At 40.2% G+C, this 18,020-nt stretch overlaps 2 protein-coding genes across 7 annotated transcripts in view; one reads left to right on the top strand and one right to left on the bottom strand.

Annotated features, from left to right (window-relative positions):
• Positions 1–18,020, bottom strand: part of XPOT (exportin for tRNA) — a 146,654-nt gene that overhangs the window by 26,530 nt on the left and 102,104 nt on the right. For 4 of the 6 annotated variants that reach the window (XR_014233485.1, XM_082351214.1, XM_082351216.1 and 1 more), the window contains exons 1-5: positions 10,442–10,581; positions 7,029–7,162; positions 3,163–3,245; positions 1,180–1,236; positions 109–178 (exon numbers count right to left, since the gene is read on the bottom strand). Coding sequence is in view for 4 of the 6 variants with exons in the window: in XM_082351214.1 (XP_082207340.1) it covers positions 109–178; positions 1,180–1,236; positions 3,163–3,245; positions 7,029–7,088 (270 nt within the window). In the remaining 2 variants the exon portion in view is untranslated. Of the gene's footprint in view, positions 1–108; positions 179–1,179; positions 1,237–3,162; positions 3,246–7,028; positions 7,163–10,441; positions 10,582–18,020 lie in introns of those variants that run through there. The other 2 variants (XM_082351215.1, XM_082351218.1) reach the window with 2 other exon arrangements.
• Positions 9,432–17,954, top strand: LOC309608720 (uncharacterized protein; the record flags this gene model as incomplete). Its single annotated transcript, XM_082349146.1, has 3 exons — positions 9,432–9,439; positions 10,180–10,953; positions 12,884–17,954. The coding sequence occupies 3 exons, from the start codon at positions 9,432–9,434 to the stop codon at positions 13,008–13,010; spliced, it is 909 nt and encodes a 302-aa protein (XP_082205272.1). The 3' UTR covers positions 13,011–17,954.

Raw genomic sequence — 18,020 nt, 5'->3', positions numbered from 1 at the left:
GGAGGATAAATGAGTGACATTTTTGAGGTGAAGTTGCAAACTCTTGCAAAAATAAAAATTTAAATATCTGGCAATTTGAGGTACTAAATGTAAAAACTACTATTTTACCTGAGCTTGAAGCCAAGATATGAGTGTCTCCCTAATCAGTTGTTGTTGAACAGTAGTTAGTTCTGAGTATCTGTTCAAAACAGAGAAGAAAAATAACAATGATAATGTTTAGTGTCTGTGGTTTTAAAAAAGTAACGGCCTCATAAATTTGAATGAGAAAATTTGTATAGCACTCGACTATCTAAAATTCCCTAAAACAAATTGATAATACCTCTCATCACTGCTTTAAAGACAGGAGTGGGAGAGGCAGGTGGGGGTATCAATACTGATCTTTGTTTTGTGGTTCAGTTCATGTTAAAACAAAATGGCAGCTACACAATTTTTCAGACGAAAATACATCCATGGTCTCAGGTCTGTGGTTTACAGAATAAATCAGTAGGCAAACTAAGGATCCCCAGAGCAGCAATTCACTGTTTTTACTTAAATTAGGCAGGGGTTCTAAATGCAAGTGCCCACACTGCCACTCAACTCTAACAGAGAGTCATCGTTCAGAGAAACAGGCTCAGTATTGCCAGATCTTCTAATTTTTTCCAGAGAAGCTGGAAATCTATTGTTTTCCTGTGAAATGACTGGATTTTTATATGTAACCAATGAACTCAGTATTTTTAAAACACTTTTTGGGATAAATCAAAATGCATCTATGAGCTGGATATGACATATACTGTCAATTTACAACCTATGTTATGGTGTCCCCAAAGAGGGAAAAACTAATTTAAAAAATGGCCTCTCGGGACTGCCCTGGTGGCGCAGTGGTTAAGAATCTGCCTGCCAATTCAGGGGTCACGGGTTCGATCCCTGGTCCAGGAAGATGCCACAAGTCACGGAGCAACTAAGCCCGTACACAACTACTGAAGCCCGTGCACCTAGAGCCCGTGCTCTGCAACAAGAGAAGCCACTGCAATGAAAAGCCCGGGCACCACAACGAAGAGTAGCCCCTGCTCGCCGCAGCTAGAGAAAGCCTGAGTGCAGCAACAGAGACCCAACGTTGTCAAAAAGAAATTAATTAATTATTTTAAAAGTTAAAAAAAAAAAATGGCCTCTCCCCACACATCTCAGGGAGAAAAGCCTTACTTGTATTTAACTTGATGTTCTAGTACTTGAAAGCAGAAAAATTTAATGTGATCATCACTGAAAAAGAAAAAAAAAGAAAAATTAGATAAGCAGAATATGAATTAGGGAAAACAAATCAAAGGTAAAATAGTAATGAATAAACTACAGTTGAAAAGTTTCTCCAACTAGACCTTTGGCTTATTGATCTCAAGTTTTACATTCACATCCATTTGTTTAAAAAGCTAAGAGAACTTTTTATGTTATACGATATTCAATGGAAATCTGGCGAGCAGAATAACCAAAACAATTTAAGATGCACTTTAAGTACGTACAGTGCTTTTGCAAACAGAAGGCATTCCCCCTAAATTCTACATGTTAGGATTCCCAGAACAACTCCTACATTTTACAAGAGAAAGGCTAGATGTCAAATTACAAATGGCAGAACAGCCAGAGACTGAGTCAAACCAGAAACGGTCATCACGATCATACTTAAAAGTTCTACTGCAGTCAAATCCAAAGCAAGCAGAGTCCCCTGGACTGGCAGTCCAGCCCCCAAAATTCACACAGAAAACCAAGCTACCAATATACTGCCCTTCTAAAAGGGGAGGAAAAGTCAACACCCACCCATCACCCACTTCCTACTGTCTCTCTAGGGGTGACGGCAGAGCTGCAGTGAGCCAGCTACAAACTCTGACCAAGTGCCTTTAGTGAACAACAATCTGTTCATCCTAAGACAGCTGGTCTGGGCCAGGCTTAGTCATGGAACAATTTTTCATATACAAAGCTAACTAGTCAATACAAGAATGGAGATGTTATCTTCATTTAGACTACATCAATTAACCAAAAAATAATAATAATTTCACACTTAAGACAATGAAACTTAATTTTTTAAAAGTTTTCTTAAAAAAGTTATGTTTAATTTGCATCTCTTCTAAGACCCTAGGGTTTCTAATCTTATCATGGATGGCACTGAAGCTTTAACTAATTATATGACCTAGATCTTCCACTCAAAATATAAACTAGAGGGAGCCTTTAATTAAAAGCCAGCCCTTATTCACTCTAAGACATATAGATATTCTCAAAACCAACTTTCACTAAACTGGAGCACTTCCTTTCGGCTATAAAATGTAGTGACTGATACCCACAGCATGCCAAGAACTCTAGCTAGGAGTCATCACTGACCCCTATAAACTTCTACTCCCACTAGTAGAGTTGTTTATTTACAACTAGTCAGCTGTGTTTCCCCAAGCCTCACTATGTGCATTGTACTTCTTTTGTATGTAAGTAACTTTATTATATAAACTAATGAAATGAGTATGATGACAGTTTATATTTTCATAAAAATTAAGTTGAATGCTTTAGAAAGAGTTCATAGGAAGTCACATTGCAGGGGGAAAACCTTGGACCTATGTGATGTGAGACAGATAACTTGGAGAGATAGGAACAAATAAATAAAAAGTTTAGAAATCTGTACTCACTGTTCCTCAATCCACTACAGGGAATCAAAGTGGAAATTACAGAGGATCAATTATGGGTGTGATCAACGTTGAGAATGATGAAGTGAATGTTAGTGGCATATATGCAAAGAAAAGTCCTTGGTCCAATATCAAAAGATTAGTAACTAAGTGTTTATATACTTTAAATTAAAAATTAAGATATATATAATTTTTGATTACCTCCTTTACCAACTTTTTAGAAAACCAACTATCCCTCCCCATCATAAGAAGATAAGGAAGTTTCTATTGTATAGAAACTATATGCCACTTGGGATCTACTGCCAGGTACTCAGAATAAGGCAAAGGATATTTTAATGAAAAGTCAATTCTGGAATGGCCAAATTATTAGTTTACTATTTTTCTCACTTCTACACTGAATAGTTTTCCAAAATATAAGTCATAAAATGTTTTTATGAAAACATTTTCCAAACAGGTAAATGTAACAATCCTGTCAAGTTCACAAAAATTTAAATTCTCCTACAAATCATGCAAATTTTGTTTTAATCACCTGTACGTCCTCTGGGCCAGAGCTTCTGCACACACCTGCCAGGCATCTGGGGAAATCTTCAACTGCTCAAAATAGGCCAGGGCCTGTAAGATTGCAAAGCAGAAAATTCATTTGGAATAGTCAATCTCATTCTCTGCCAATACTCAATAAAGTTTTCTGGGAGTAGCAAACTAAAAACAAAAAAGTGACTAAATAAAAAATAGCTAAACATTGAATTCAGGCTTCTGAGTATGTGCAACTTAGTGATCATTCCTAGGAAAAAGGTTAAGTAAAAAACAAATTCTATCAGTTGGATACTCCAACCTGTTTCTTTACAGGAAAGGAGACAACACAAAAATGCCCTGCAGATATCTCTGAATTATTAGGAAGATCAGAGAGAAAACACTCAAGTGCTGTGTCAAGTGCTATACTACTGAGGTATATGCAATTATAAAATGGTATATAAACAATATTTTTCCTACTTAATAGCAAACATGCTATTAAAGAGGTGATTATAAAAGATGAGACATACTCTGTATGTCATTCGATCTACTGTTTAACAGAAAAGGAGAGTTATTTAAAATCTTCAGCTATATCATGTAAGTTTCCTAAAAAGTGAGATTAAAATCAGAGTTCAACTGCTTGATATGAAGTTTGCAGAAGTACCAAATAATTGAAATGGTCAAAGCTTTAGGAAGGGGCTTCCCTGGTGGCGCAGTGGTTGAGAGTCTGCCTGCCAATGCAGGGGACACGGGTTCAAGCCCTGGCCTGGGAAGATCCCACATGCCGCGGAGCAACTGGGCCCGTGAGCCACAGCTACTGAGCCTGCGCGTCTGGAGCCTGTGCTCCGCAACAAGAAAGGCCGCGATAGTGAGAGGCCCGCGCACCGCGATGAAGAGTGGCCCCCGCTTGCCACAACTAGAGAAAGCCCTCGCACAGAAACGAAGACCCAACACAGCCATAAATAAAATAAATAAATAAAATTAGAAAAAAAAAAAAAAAGAGAGAATCTTAAAAAAAAAAAAAAAAAAGCTGTAGGAAGTGTGTTTCTCATCCCTGTATTCACGAATTCTGGGGCCTGTCATAAGAGCAAGTATACTCTAGAATGGATGCAGCACCAAGTCCATATGCTCTCTACCACTGCTGGGAAAATGGGAGTGACTTCTGCCACTCTTCCATTAGTATGTTGCAACTGGAATCAATGACAGATGCAGGTGTCACATATGACAATGGACAAACAGTAGTAATCTCACCAACTTGTAAAAAATATCTCAGTCAGGAAAATAACACATAATCTCTAGAAACACTGCTAAATGATTTTAAAGCAATTACATACTGATATAAACCCTGAAATTAAGTTAGAAACAATATTAAGCCTTAGAGGAACCTAATTTCAATTAGCCAGTATATTTTTTTTAAATGTGGTTTGTGCCCCATCCATGATGAAGACAGTTTTATTGGTCTTGATCAGCAATTTTTAAAATAAAACAGAATACAGAATATCAGAGTGCACTGCACCTAGCAAGAATAACTATTATTTTGTGTAACTTGTTTTAGTCATGTGTGTATATGTCATATATTCATGTGTATATGTGTCTATGCATATATATACATACATACATACACACTCACACACACATATACTGTCAAGATATAAAAATATTTTTTCCTTTCAGTTAGAGGTTAAAGAAAAATAAGCAGCAAAAAATCCACTGTATTTAGGTGATAAGTTTCCTGTGTTACGTAACTGTATGAATGAGGGAATGGGTTTTCAGACATGGTCTCAATGGCTGCTCCCACTGACAGAGGACCAGATAAATGAAAGTGAGCAGATGAAGATCACCAAATACTATCTTAAGTGTAAATAACAGCTATCTTTAGAAATTAAGAATATAGGAACCCAAGCAGCTGCAAAATAATCTAGTTCAGGTGTCTAACAATATCTATTCCATGAAACCTAGAGTTTCCTTTAGGAATACCTCAGGAGCCGGGGCAGGGGACAATGCTGAAGTCAATCGTATACTGCATTACAACCTGATATTTCACTTACCAAAAGAGTTGGGGGAGGTGTGATTCAGCTGCTAGAATTGTCACTGACATACCATTTTCTTTAAATAATAGCAAGTTTTAAACCAAAGACAGATATTCTATTTTTTTAAGTGATAATAACTTGAAAAATTTCAGTTTTAGCTAGTCTTTGCACTCTGAATCCATGTGATACTAGCATCAAAAAAAAAACTGTGGCAATGACGAACAAGTCAAAGCTTTTATCACCCAGTTCTCTCTCGTACCTTCTTTCTAATGCTCCACTGTCTCTAAGTGGCAACAGAGTCAGTTCAGCTACTTACTGCCCATGTAGAAAACAGAGAACTACAGAGAGACAATTGGGAACCCAGGTTGGTAGTCATTTATCTTACTACGAAACTGAATTAAGTTCCCACTACTCCTGAATTCCAATATCAGGACTATCAGAACTCACTTTTCCTTAAGATTCCTTGCTATTCATCCTAATTGTTACACAGGTTGGCTTAATGGGATATCAAATTAAGCCTGCACCAGGATGCCTAACATATGCCTATGACTGATAGAACCCATTTTTACTGATTAAAAACCTAACTTCTATATTAAAACCATTGCCAGTTTACTAGTTTTACTTTTCTGAAAAAGAAAATCATGGCACATTTAAAAAAAAACCTGTCGGATGGTGGAATTTAATTATAAAACAAAGGACTTCAAAAAAGGAACGTAAAAAATAACAGAGAAGTTTATTTAATAACTAAACAAATAGTCAAAGATTTTAGTTATAATAACTATGTAGTACCAAGCCAGACTAAAGGTACAGGTCTATGATGCTTCGACTATGTGACTAAGGGTTTGAAAGCAGGTAGCTTACACTCTCATGAAAAGAAATATTTGTTCATACACAGAAGACATGGACTTTTAATGACTTTTCATGTCCTAACCAGTTTGATAGGTATCTTGTAATTAGCTATTTAAATCTCAATTCTTGTTATTTACCTCTATCTGGAGGGCTGGTTACTTCTTTTAACAGCAGAGACATGCACATGATACTATGCTGGAAACCCCTGGAAATTTTTTACTACTTAAAAAAAATCTCTGCTTAAAAGCAGAAAAATTGTTATTTTTTGTGAAATTGTTAAATTGCTATCTTTTGTGAAATTGTTAACCTCGTTTAGCTCATTTATAAAAAATATTCTTTGCTATGAGAAGTAGAAAGAAGAAAATGACTCTCCACCCACTTACCTTATACCTCAAACCACCCACGCATCTTTAAAAAATTTAATTATAGGCTTGTTCTTTAGATTCTTCTTTATCATTCAGCCATAGTCATGACTACAGGTGTAGGCTAAATTATGTTTAATTGTTTATACTTACCCAAATATCCCAGCACCTCATAATGGATTCTTTGTCATGTGATCATTTTACATAACCTGATGGCATATCATAACTGCTTATTTACATGTCTAAATAACAAGGATGTTAACTATCACTAACATGAGGGTTAAGCAACTTGTTTAGACCAAACCAAGCAATGGGAAAACATTATATGTACACTGGCTACTATGGAAAGTCCCTTGAACAATCCTTTGCATTACAACTTTTAAATAATTAGAAATAGTGATGTGACATAAAGACCTGCCTTGAATTACATGAGATTTTAATACTTTTAAGCCAACTAAAGAGAAAATAAATCACAATCACTCACTGTTTCTGTATTCAGAATATAGTCAAATACCTCAAATTTGTTTCTCTATTCATTTCCACCCAAATTAAACCTTTATCAGATGTATATTTTTGATTCAAGTCCTCTAATGCAAATCTTTCCGTAACATGCTTTAAAAAATGATTAAGCCAACTTAACTTACCCTTTGCCTGAAGTCTGAATCAGCATTTGGATTTAGCCCTAAAAGAGCCTGTTCATCCATCCCTGCTGCTATACTTGGAGTTTTCTGATTACAATAGGCGTGCCCTCTGATCCCACAGAAGAATCCACAAACATCTGCACACACACACACAAAGTTGAAAGAAAACAATACTTGATAAACAAAATAGATGCTTATCCAGAATATCATAACAAGCGGTAACATTATGCAAAGAAGTTTAACAGTTAAAAGAACTTCTTTTGAACCTATCCAAATTACAACTAAAGGAGCCTAAGTCTCAGAAGACTGGGTCTGCTAAATACTCCGCTAATGTGTAATTTCTAAAAATCTAAGGTATGCCATTAAGGTTCTCAAATTTTTTTCTTCAAGATCATCAATAAAGTACAGAAAGTAATTCTTTTTCTTGAAATAGAAGTATCTAATTTATGTTATTACCATCTCCAGTAAAGTGCAATTGTGCAACTATATTAAGTTAAAAAAAAGACAAACCCAGATCATCTTATTATACTAATTATAATACTTGCTTACTGCCATTTATCAATATCACAATCCTTTTAAAAAAAAATTAGAATGTCTGACTAAATACGGAACTCAGAGTGCCTTTCTGGAGAGTCTACCAAGTACTTCAGGAGAAGTCAAATGAAAAAGGAGAGAAAAAGTGAAAAACAAGTCATTTAGCTTTTGAAAAATGGGCTAGCTCTGCCTTTTACAGATCTCTGCTCTTGCCAGTCCAATTCCAGAAATGTATTTCAAAAACTGTTTTCTAACAGCAGCTATAAAAATTGACAACACTGATTTTTCTTATTTAAGAACTTTTTTTAGCCTCTGGAAAATACTGCACTTTCTCACAATATAGGGTCTAACATTCTCAAGTAAGAACATGACCAGCCCCAAAGGCAACTTGGTTTCTCATAAAATGTATATTTATTTGCAGAAACAAAGAACAAACTCTACCTGAGGTAGGGAGACCAGGTCTTACTACTCCTATTAAAAGGTTGTAAGGCTTTTTTTTTTTTTTTTAATTATCATAACCAATTAGACCATAACTGATCTACCCAAAGAGGAAATCAGAGCCTAACGGGGTCAAGAACCTAAATGGGGGATGTGGTGTGGAAAGGGTCACAGCCTTTTGGGAATGATAAGGCCAGGATCAGATCCAGGTTAGAAGACTCCTACTACAACATGCTTTTCTGTCTCCCCCGCTCTGCCTGAATCCAGTGATAAATCAGGATACGTGCTGAGAGCCTCGGAGAAGAAAGCTTGACCCCTTCTCTTACGGTTACCATCATACTTGCAGACTACAGAGAGGCAGTGTAACTCCCCACTGCCCTCAGGATTAAGATGCAAACACTTTTCAACGACTCCTCACAATTCTGCACCCTAACCCAGCAAGGCCAGTGGTATTCTGCCTTTCATCTTCTTTGCACACATTGCTCTTTCCTTGTTACCTTAGTTTCCTTAGTTAACCCCTGCTTGTTCTTCAGAATTCAGCTTAGAGGTCACCTCTTTCAAAAACGCTTCTTTGACCCCTATTGTTCAACTCTCCCAAAGTGGATTAGATGCCCCACCTAAATGCTGATACATTGTCACTGTCTGCTTACTACTTTTCTCTCATTAACCTTAAAGGGAAGGAGGGACTGTCTGAGTATTTGTCACTGTGTCCCTAGGACATAATATAACATACGTTTTGGATTTGGAAAGACCTGTATTGGTACTCTGATCTTGTCATTTTCAAACTGGGACCACATAGACAACTACCAAACCTGAGAGAGAGCCCTTTCTATGAAATGGGAAAAAGAGCATCTGACTCATAAAGTTGTAAAGACATCAATGAGCTAAGGTATGTAAAGCATGCCTGTAACCTAGTGGGTCCTCAGTAGGTTATCTATCATTCAGAGCTAGGCACATGGGGGAATGGGAACTACTTGGAGCAATCTAGATTTCTTATACTAGTAAACTGGCATTTTGAACAGATGGGAAAAAAAAAGGTACTGTTGAAAATTTGATGACAATTCCCCTGAAAAATGCACACACAGAAAGAAAAGACAATCTGAATTTCTATGAATCCCAGATTAAGTCCTATAAAAGATTCCTAGACTTTTGCATGGCTTTAGGGAAAATTGCGTAAGTTGGTCACTTTGATTCTATCAAGGGAAACAGCAAGTGGTCCTAAGAAAAAACATCGCAAACAAAACAACTTAAGGAAACAAAACTTGTTACAGTTGAAAACTGCATAAGCTTGGTCACTTTGATTTTATCAAGGGAAACAGCAAGTGGTCCTAAGAAAAAACATCGCAAACAAAACAACTTAAGGAAACAAAACCTGTTACAGTTGTCAGTACAGAAAGAATCCCCCACGGAGAAGGCACTTGGATAATAATCAACATGCAATGGTAAATCACCTACATGTATGCAAAAAAACTGAAAAGTTACAACCTGTGCAAAAAGGTGACAATTTTCCCAGTAAAAGGCTGTGCATAATGTTCTAACACCTCATAGCGGTGCAGGCTTAAACATTTGTTACAATGTGATAAACACTTCAATTACGCATCTAGCAAATGTTCTGGGGGAAGGCGAGCAACATACTTGAAATATTAAGCCCTAATTCTCCCATGTATAGCCATTAAATCAAGAATCAAAACAATCTGGAAAAATTCCTCTACACCTACTGAAGACTGTTCAAAGCCCAGGACTGAATCTTTCCAGCCTTTTAACACCACTCTGACAAGTCGCTTTAATAAAACGTAACTTCCCTCAGTAACAACTAGCACTTTCAAACAGTGCTAGTTGTTACAATTAACACTTTTAAAAGGTACTCCTTTTTTCGGGTTACAGGGAAACATCACGCGTCTCTACTCCTGCAGAATTGTGAGGAAGGGAAAAGCAAAAATGGCGTGCCGTGCTGGCAAATTACTACACAGAAATAATACTTTTTTCTTTTTTGTCCTGGGACGGGGGTCGGGGGTGGGGTGGGGGGAATCAAGTTTGAGGTCTCTGCAGTTGAAACTGGTGGGACACGCTACAAGTATTACAAACGGGCTCGGCCACTTTAACTATATCGGGGGCCACAGGCAATGGGGGCCCTCCTCGGCCGGCCTTGCCCCCTTCCTTCCCCCGGATCCCTCCCCTAAAGGGAGCCTCGTGGCAACTCGGGTGATGAAACACCCGGCAACGAGCGGCCACGCACTGGGGACGCGCTCAGCCTCGGCGGCCGTAGCTTGTACCCACCCCCACCCAGTCCGCCCAGCCTCGGGGAGCATCGCCATGGAGGGCCCGACCCGCACCCCTCCCCGACATGGGGGCTCCCGCTCCCCGGGCCAGTCCTCCCGGCCAACTTCCCCGCAGCCTCGCATGGACCGATTCGGGTCCCAGTCCCGCCCCGAGCCCCGAGTCACCTTCCCTATCACTCCATCCCGCCTCCCCGCCTGCACTCCCGAGGGCCGGTCAGCAGAGCGGAGCGGCGCCGCAAGCAGGGAGCGGGGAGAGCGGCCCTCGTCCTTGTCACCGTCGTCCTCCGCCACGGCCGCAGCGCTAACCCCGGAGACAGAGCTGGCCGGGGCCGCGCGCCTCTCGCCGCTCCGCGTCCCCTGGCGCCTTCTATTGCGTGGCGCCGGGCAGGCAAGCTAGCAAGCTGGCGGGCGGGGTTGGCGCCCCAGGAAGGGAAAGAGCGCGAGGGCCAGCTAACGCTGCCGCCGCCGTCGCCGCTGAGTCAGCGCGAAGCGCGCTCCCCGCGTCGGCGCCGCGCGGACCAAAGCCAGCAGCCTCATGGAGAGTGCCGACTACGACCCGCGAACCCGGACGGAGAGCCTACAACTCCCAACACGCAATGTGCAGGCGACATTTCCGGGCGATGGGGCGCACGCGCTCGCCGGGCGCTGGCCAGGAGGCGTGGTCGCCGGGGTCTCTGGTGCATGCTGGGATGGGGGTTCGCGGGAATCTCTCCCGGTTGTAGAGTCCCTTGCTGTTTCTGCACCGGGACAGAGACCCAGGGTTGGGTTTGCTTAGCACGTTCCATAAAGGCTTAGGCAGGTAGTTGGCAGGTTAGAGTATGGAGCCCCGGAGAGCCTCACGACGTGGTCCAAACCACGTGTGAGTCAGTTGTTTAATTATTCTCTTTTGTGGTCCCACGTGTTCCCCCGCGTGAGGATCCTCCGAGGAGCGCTGAAAATTTTTTATTTTCACTTGAAACGTACCAGTATTTTTGTCATTCGTGAAAAGAAGGAGCGCTTTTTTAGGAAGTCCTACTCGTAGGTTCCTTCTATGATACTGTTACTTCGTTTATTCATTCACCGAGTAGTTTATTAATACTGAGTAGAGGTAGTTTAGGCACAAGCTGCCTAGATTTGGATCCCAGCTCGCCCCACTCCCGTCACCTACCACCCCGCTCACTAGTTGTTAACCTCAGTTTCAGGCGCGTTACATAATCTGTCTGTACTTAAGTTTACTCATCAGTGAAACGGTGGATGATAATAGTACTGACCTCAAAGTGTTGTTGGCAGGATTAAATTAATACACGTGTTTGGCATACAATAAGTGCTCGTTATTTAGGTTTCATTGTTGATTGTTAAGTATGTACTGAATGCAGACTAGGTTGCCCTCACTGGAACTACAGTGAAAAACAAAACTTGGGAGAGGGGAATGGGAGGAAAAGTAGAATAAAATTAATGTAACCATTTAACAGCTACATTTATTTCGTGACCGGCCATGTGCAAGACACTGCACCAGGCATTTCATATATAAAGTATCTCGAATCACTTTTGCATCACGCTTGTAATTTACTGGTTTAAAATGTCAGGCTAAGATTCCTGTCCTATTTCAGTGTATCCCCAGCGTCTAGTACCATGCCAGCCTGTAGTTACAACTCAATAAGTGAACAATATGGAGGCCTAAAACTAATCGTGGTCTAAGTGGCTCCAAAGTCTGTAATATGTTCCGTGTATTCCACTGTATCATCCTAAAGAACCTCAAAATACCGTCTATTGTATTGTTACCGTCTATATTTGCCTTTTTCATTTGTAAATTCATTTTGTGGATACTTCATACGGGGAAGTTTATCTACAGCTTATCTAGTATCTATAGCTTATCTACAGTTTATCTAGTAACACTGGCCCTTTATGGCAGTTCAAATACCTAGGATTGTAAAAATCTCTGAATTTTGTAAATGCATGTTATTTCGTAACAAATAAGGAACTACTTGGAATCTACCTGAAGAGGATCTGAGAGGGATATTAAATTTGACCCTTCTGTATTCTGGTTCCCCCATCCATAAAGGGATGGACAGTTTCCCATCTCAGACTAATATAAAATGCCAGTTATCAAAATGTTAACAAAGAGCTGTGATTATTTTAACTTAAAGCATGTGTGCTTGCACATGGCAATGCTTTTATGTACTAACTGGCAACATTTTTGAGCATTTTATTATGTGCCAGAAACAGTCCTGAATGTTCAGATGTTAATCCTCACAACAAGGTACTATCATTACGCCCATTTTATAGATGAAGAAACGGCAGTGCATAAAAGTTAAGTAGCAGAACTGGGATTCAAACGCGCATAGTCTGACCCTAGAGTCTGTGCTTCTAACCCCTGTCTCTCAAATGAAGGTCCATTAAACGGTAATGACACTGTAGAACTATTGTACTAAGTCAGTTTTTCTTCCTATAAATATGGTGAGGCACCTCTCTTATAACAATAAAACATTGTTCCTGTCCCATATTTCCCTTTTCTTTCAATTGCCAGAGTACTTGAAAGAATTAGGATAGATAACATTTATATATTTCATTATGGTTTACAATATGTCTCCATATAACTTTTCTAATTTGTTCCTCTTAACCTTGTAGGGATGGAGCAGATATCATCTTCATCATCATCATCATCATCATCATCATCATCATCATCATCATCATCATCATCATCTTTAATTTACAGAAAAGGAAACAGGGGCTTCCTTGGTGGTGCAGTGGTTAAGAATCCGCCTGCCAATGCAGGGGACATGGGTTCGAGCCCTGGTCTGGGAAGATCCCACATGCCGCAGAGCAACTAAGCCCGTGCGCCACAACTACTGAGCCTGTGCTCTAGAGCCCACGAGCCACAACTACTGAGCCTGCATGCCACAACTACTGAAGCCCGTGGACCTAGAGCCCGTGCTCTGCAACAAGAGAAGCCACCGCAATGAGAAGCCCACACACCACAACAAAGAGTAGCCCCCACGCGCAGCAACGAAGACCCAATGCAGCCAAAAATAAATAAGTAAATAAATAAATTAATTAATTTAGAAAAAGAAAAGCAAACAGGTGGATCTATTTTAAGTAACTTATCCTAAGCCACATAGCTAGTAAATGGTGGGCTAGAACCCTAGATTCTTGATTCTAGATTTCCTGTCTTCAATACACCATATATGTTGCCTACACTTAATGTTCCAGTCTCTCACTTATTGTAATCTGTTTTCTGTTCCCAAATCACTCTACTAAAACTCTTACAAATGATCCAACCCTGTGACCATTTTTATTAATTTATTTCAACTTTTCTGTTGACTATTTCCTTCCTCCTTGAAATTCTCTCCTCTCTTGACTCTGACCCTGTGTTATCCTCAAAATCCTTTTATTTTTTTTGATGACTACTCTGTCTTCACTGCACTCCTACTTTTGTTCTCTTTACCATGTCTTCCCCAAGGCTGCCTTCTTAGCCATCTGGCTTTCTGTTTTCTGCACTTGCTCTCAGTAATTATTTCCATGGCTTCAACACTCATTTCTATGAAGATGATCTCCCATTCTCTACTTCTGGTTCTAAGATTCTGTACTCCTAACTTGTGTTACAAGACACCTACACATCTCACCAGCATGTCAACTCTTAACATGTCCAGACCCAAAGTCGTGATCTTACCCACAAAATACATCTCCCTCCTGATGTGGCTATTTGTGCCGATGCGTTCAACTCCTCAACAGAACTCAGTGGTCTTAGGGTCAGTTTGTTGCTTTCATGTTCAGTGATCCAGTTCAATTTCAGCATAGTGCTGTCACATCTATCTTTTCTGTTCCTTTCCTTATTTCCTCTACCTTACATTAGGCTTTCAAAGCTTCTCTCATGGACTTACTGAAGGAAACTTATCCATTACTTGAAAGTTATCTTTAGGTTGTGAGACTGCAGGTGATTTTTGTTATCTTCCTTGTACCTTTTTGGATTTAAAAAAATTCATACCTCTCATGTCATTAATATATTTTAATATGTTTTTGTTTTGTATTAAATTTGTGTGGTTGTCTTACTCACCTGTTAGTCAATTCTTGAAGACTTAAAATAAGTTTTATCCTGATTCTGTTTATGGGTAATAATTTCTCAGTAAATATCTGTGAAATGTATTGAATTGAACCCAAATAATATAACATGAGTTGATAACCACTGAGTTCTGTGTCAGAGTCTCTTATTTGTCTCAAAGCTTATTAAGCCTAGTGTCATTGTCACCAAAAGCTCATCCATGATGGGCTTCCTGGCCGAGAAAGAAGTTGGAAAATAGGTCAGGTGAGCTGTCTTTATTGGGTTCTAGTCCAATCATTGGTTTCTTTTAGAGTAAGTGGGTGTGAAGCAGGAGGCCTGAGGCAGAACAGAGCACTGGGGCATTATTTAGTAAACGAAAGTTGTTTGTTTTAATCCAAAGCATTTGCATGGTTCCTTAGACTTTATCATAATGACACCACTTCTCTATATGTCAGTTGACTGCTAATGTTGTAGATATTTAAATGGTCAGTATCCATTAATACTAAATAGAAATACCAAGGGATTCCTAATTCAGACACCTTTAAAAGTTCAGGTTCTATTTACCTACTACAGGCTTCAAGTACCTCTCTATACATACTGTCTTTAGTTTCACGTTGGGAGATGGGAACACTTGGGATCCCTAGACCCACTGAAGGGTACCTCTAGTTTGAAATCCTTACAGGATTCTTATGACCTATGGCCCACTGCTCATTTCTCCACCAAAAATGCAACTAAAAAAAAAAAAAAGGTAAAAATGCCATTCTTTTGTTTGTATATTTGTGCATGTAGATTAGATTTTGTCTTGAGCCTTAATCTAAAGTTTAAAAAGTTAGGCTAGCACCCAACAAGGAAGAATTTGATATTACTACTTTGTATATGGGGAACGAAATGACCATATATGTACCAGGAAATCACATACTTGTTCAATTTATTTTTAAAACACTTACACATTGTTCACTCTGTTCCAGGTACCTGTTCTAAGTACTTAGAAACATTGCTAATCCTCATAATAACTCTATGGGGTTTGTACTATTACCCCATTTCACAGATCAGGAAACTGAGGCACTGAGCAATTAAGGTAAGTTGTCCAGGAACTGTCCCTGGCAGTCCAGTGGTTAAGACTCCGTACTCTCACTGCCAAGGACCCAGGTTTGATCCCTGGTTGGGGAACTAGGATCGGATCCTGCATGCCGTGCAGTGCGGCCAAATAAATAAATAAATAAAGTTGTCCAAGGTAATTTTTTAAACTACTGAGTGAGACCTGGAATTTGAACCAGGTCATCTGGCTCTGCAGACCTATGCTCAACACTACTGTCCTTTCATCCTTGGACCTAAGGCTATTCTGTTCTTCTGGTTAAGGAGAGTGCCTTTGGGGGTTAGTTCCAGGTAAGTAATGTTCCATTCCTTTTGATAGTTTTATCAAGAAACATCTCTTAAGTGCTTGACTGCAGAGGATCTGTACCAAATGCTTCCTGAGTTTGGATGGATTTAGAAGATAAGGAGTAAATGCTCATGTAGGGTGTATTTATGTTAACTATCCTCATAAAGCTTACCAAAAGATAAGGGAATATGGATACTTTACCTGTCTGTAGTGCTTTTAGAATTCATAAGTCATTGCCTTTGCTCCTCACATCAGCTCTTTGGTTAGCAGGGCATAAATTAGTACTAGTTTCATTTTACGAATGGTCAAATGAGGCTCAAAAAGGTGAAGTGACTTTCCAAAAATCTCAGATAATGAGCAACAGGATTAGTGCTCTAATCCAGTTCTCCTGACTCCAAATCTAGGGATCTTTCTCCTATATTAAACCCCTTTCCTGTGATCCGAACTTTGCTGTTACATTGGCAACAGTATAGAACAACAAGTGCCTGGAAACCAAGATACTGCCTTCTCTGTGTGCCACAAAGTTAAAAATTTAATTGAGGTCACCTTAACCACCAGACCCTTTGTTAAATTCCCTTCTTCATGTGCTTCATTCCCTTCTTCATGTGCAACATTTGTTAAGCCTAGTACCCTTATCACCAAAAGCTCATTTATGATGGTATTCCTGACAGAGCAGGTATGCTGTCTTTTCCGGTCCTGATCCAGTAATTCTGTTTCTTAGTCCCAGGAAGTGGGTATGGAACAGGGAGCCCGAGAGACACAAAATAGCAGTCTGGACTGATGCCTTTCCCCACTTTCCTCACATTCCACCTCTGCAGTAGCCATTTAATTCTCAACCACTCTTGTGAGGTGTGGCTATTTGGCAAAGCTGAAGGGCCTTTGCCTTCTGTTGGTTTCAGGCAACAAATTCTAGACTGGGTTACATAGGGAATAGTCTTTATTTCAGAGGAAATAGCCATGCCTCTGGGGCTCCAGGTATGAAGTTATGAAGAGTCAGATGTATGATCAGATTCTAAGAAAACTTCAAATGCTAGGTCATTTAAAATTTTGTCAGCAGGTGGCTCTTCTCTCCTTATTCACCAAATACATTCTCGCCAAAAAAAGAAATATTGTTTCTACTTCTTTGCTGCTATTGAGTTCCTCAGACTTCTTTAGTCACATCCAAACATTTCTCCTCAGTTCCCTTTTGCAGCGATTTAGTTTACAATATGTTTATGCATTTTAATTTATTTATATTCTCCACAAAGGATTTGAAATTGCTTACAACATACAGTATGCCATAGTAAAATATGAGGAAAAGGAGAATATAAAATGCAATAAAGAACATATAATTCGATTCTGGGTTGCAGGTAGCTGGAGCAAATCAAACAAAATATAAATATATGGTTTGCATTACCAGGTCTCTGGGTGAGTGGGCAGGGAGAGAGAATGACTTTTCTAGGATTTGAAATTAAAATGAAAGTTCTCACCTAGAGTTATTGGAGGCAAGTTTCTGTTGCTGTGTCCTTCTCATCTCTCTAACCTAATTTATAATAAGTTATTCATGGTCTGTAAAAACTAAGCAGTACTTTTACTACCCTGCAGTCTCAAGGCTGCATGATCAGCATTTCTCAACCTCTAAGCTTCAATTTTTTCAAGATGCAGGCTTCACCCATTCATTCATCCTACACAGACTGAGCTCCAACTGCCTACAGGGCGTTGTCCTGGGCACTGGGAACAGAAGCATATCCATTAGGTAGGCTTGGGTGTGCTCAAAACAATTTATAAGATTTTCTTCTGTCAGAGAGCTTTTATGTAGTTGGAGAAAGAAGAGCTACGTTTCTACTCATAAAAATTAGAGAGCTATGCCAGGCAGTGTTATAATCAAATGCTAAACCTGTGTGATTGATCTTAATAGGGCTCTAGGTTTGTTCTGTTTAAAAATAAATCGGTAAATTCCATGTCATTCAAGTTTCTAATAGAAAACCAGACTAAAGCCGAGGCTTCCATACAGTTTGTAAGAAATGGCTTGGTCGGCAACAGCTGGAGTAGGCGAGGGTAGGGGGCCGGGGTGAGTGGCGGGCCCAGGATGCTTGCCAGCAAGGAACCTGGGGGACCGGCGTCGAGGCCCGCCCACTGTTGTCTGGAGTTGAGACCAGGATTGGGGGGCTGGAGCGGGGGCGGGGACGGGAGGGGGGAGGTGGTGCTCCAAGGAGCCGGACCCAGGAGTTGGGCTCCGGTCCCCAGCGCCCGGGGGTGGCGGTGGCTTTGTGGCGCGCGTGGGTTCTACCGCGGGCGGCGCGGAGGCGGGGCTGCGCGGAGGCGTCCGCCACCCTCAGCCCTCGGCCCTGCAGCGGACGCCCCGC

This window comes from Balaenoptera borealis, assembly GCF_965194805.1.
Source record: "Balaenoptera borealis genome assembly, chromosome: 13".
Classification (NCBI taxonomy): Eukaryota; Metazoa; Chordata; class Mammalia; order Artiodactyla; family Balaenopteridae; genus Balaenoptera; species Balaenoptera borealis.
The sequence above is the reverse complement of the archived record's forward strand: the minus strand, read 5'-3'. Positions and strand labels throughout refer to the sequence as shown.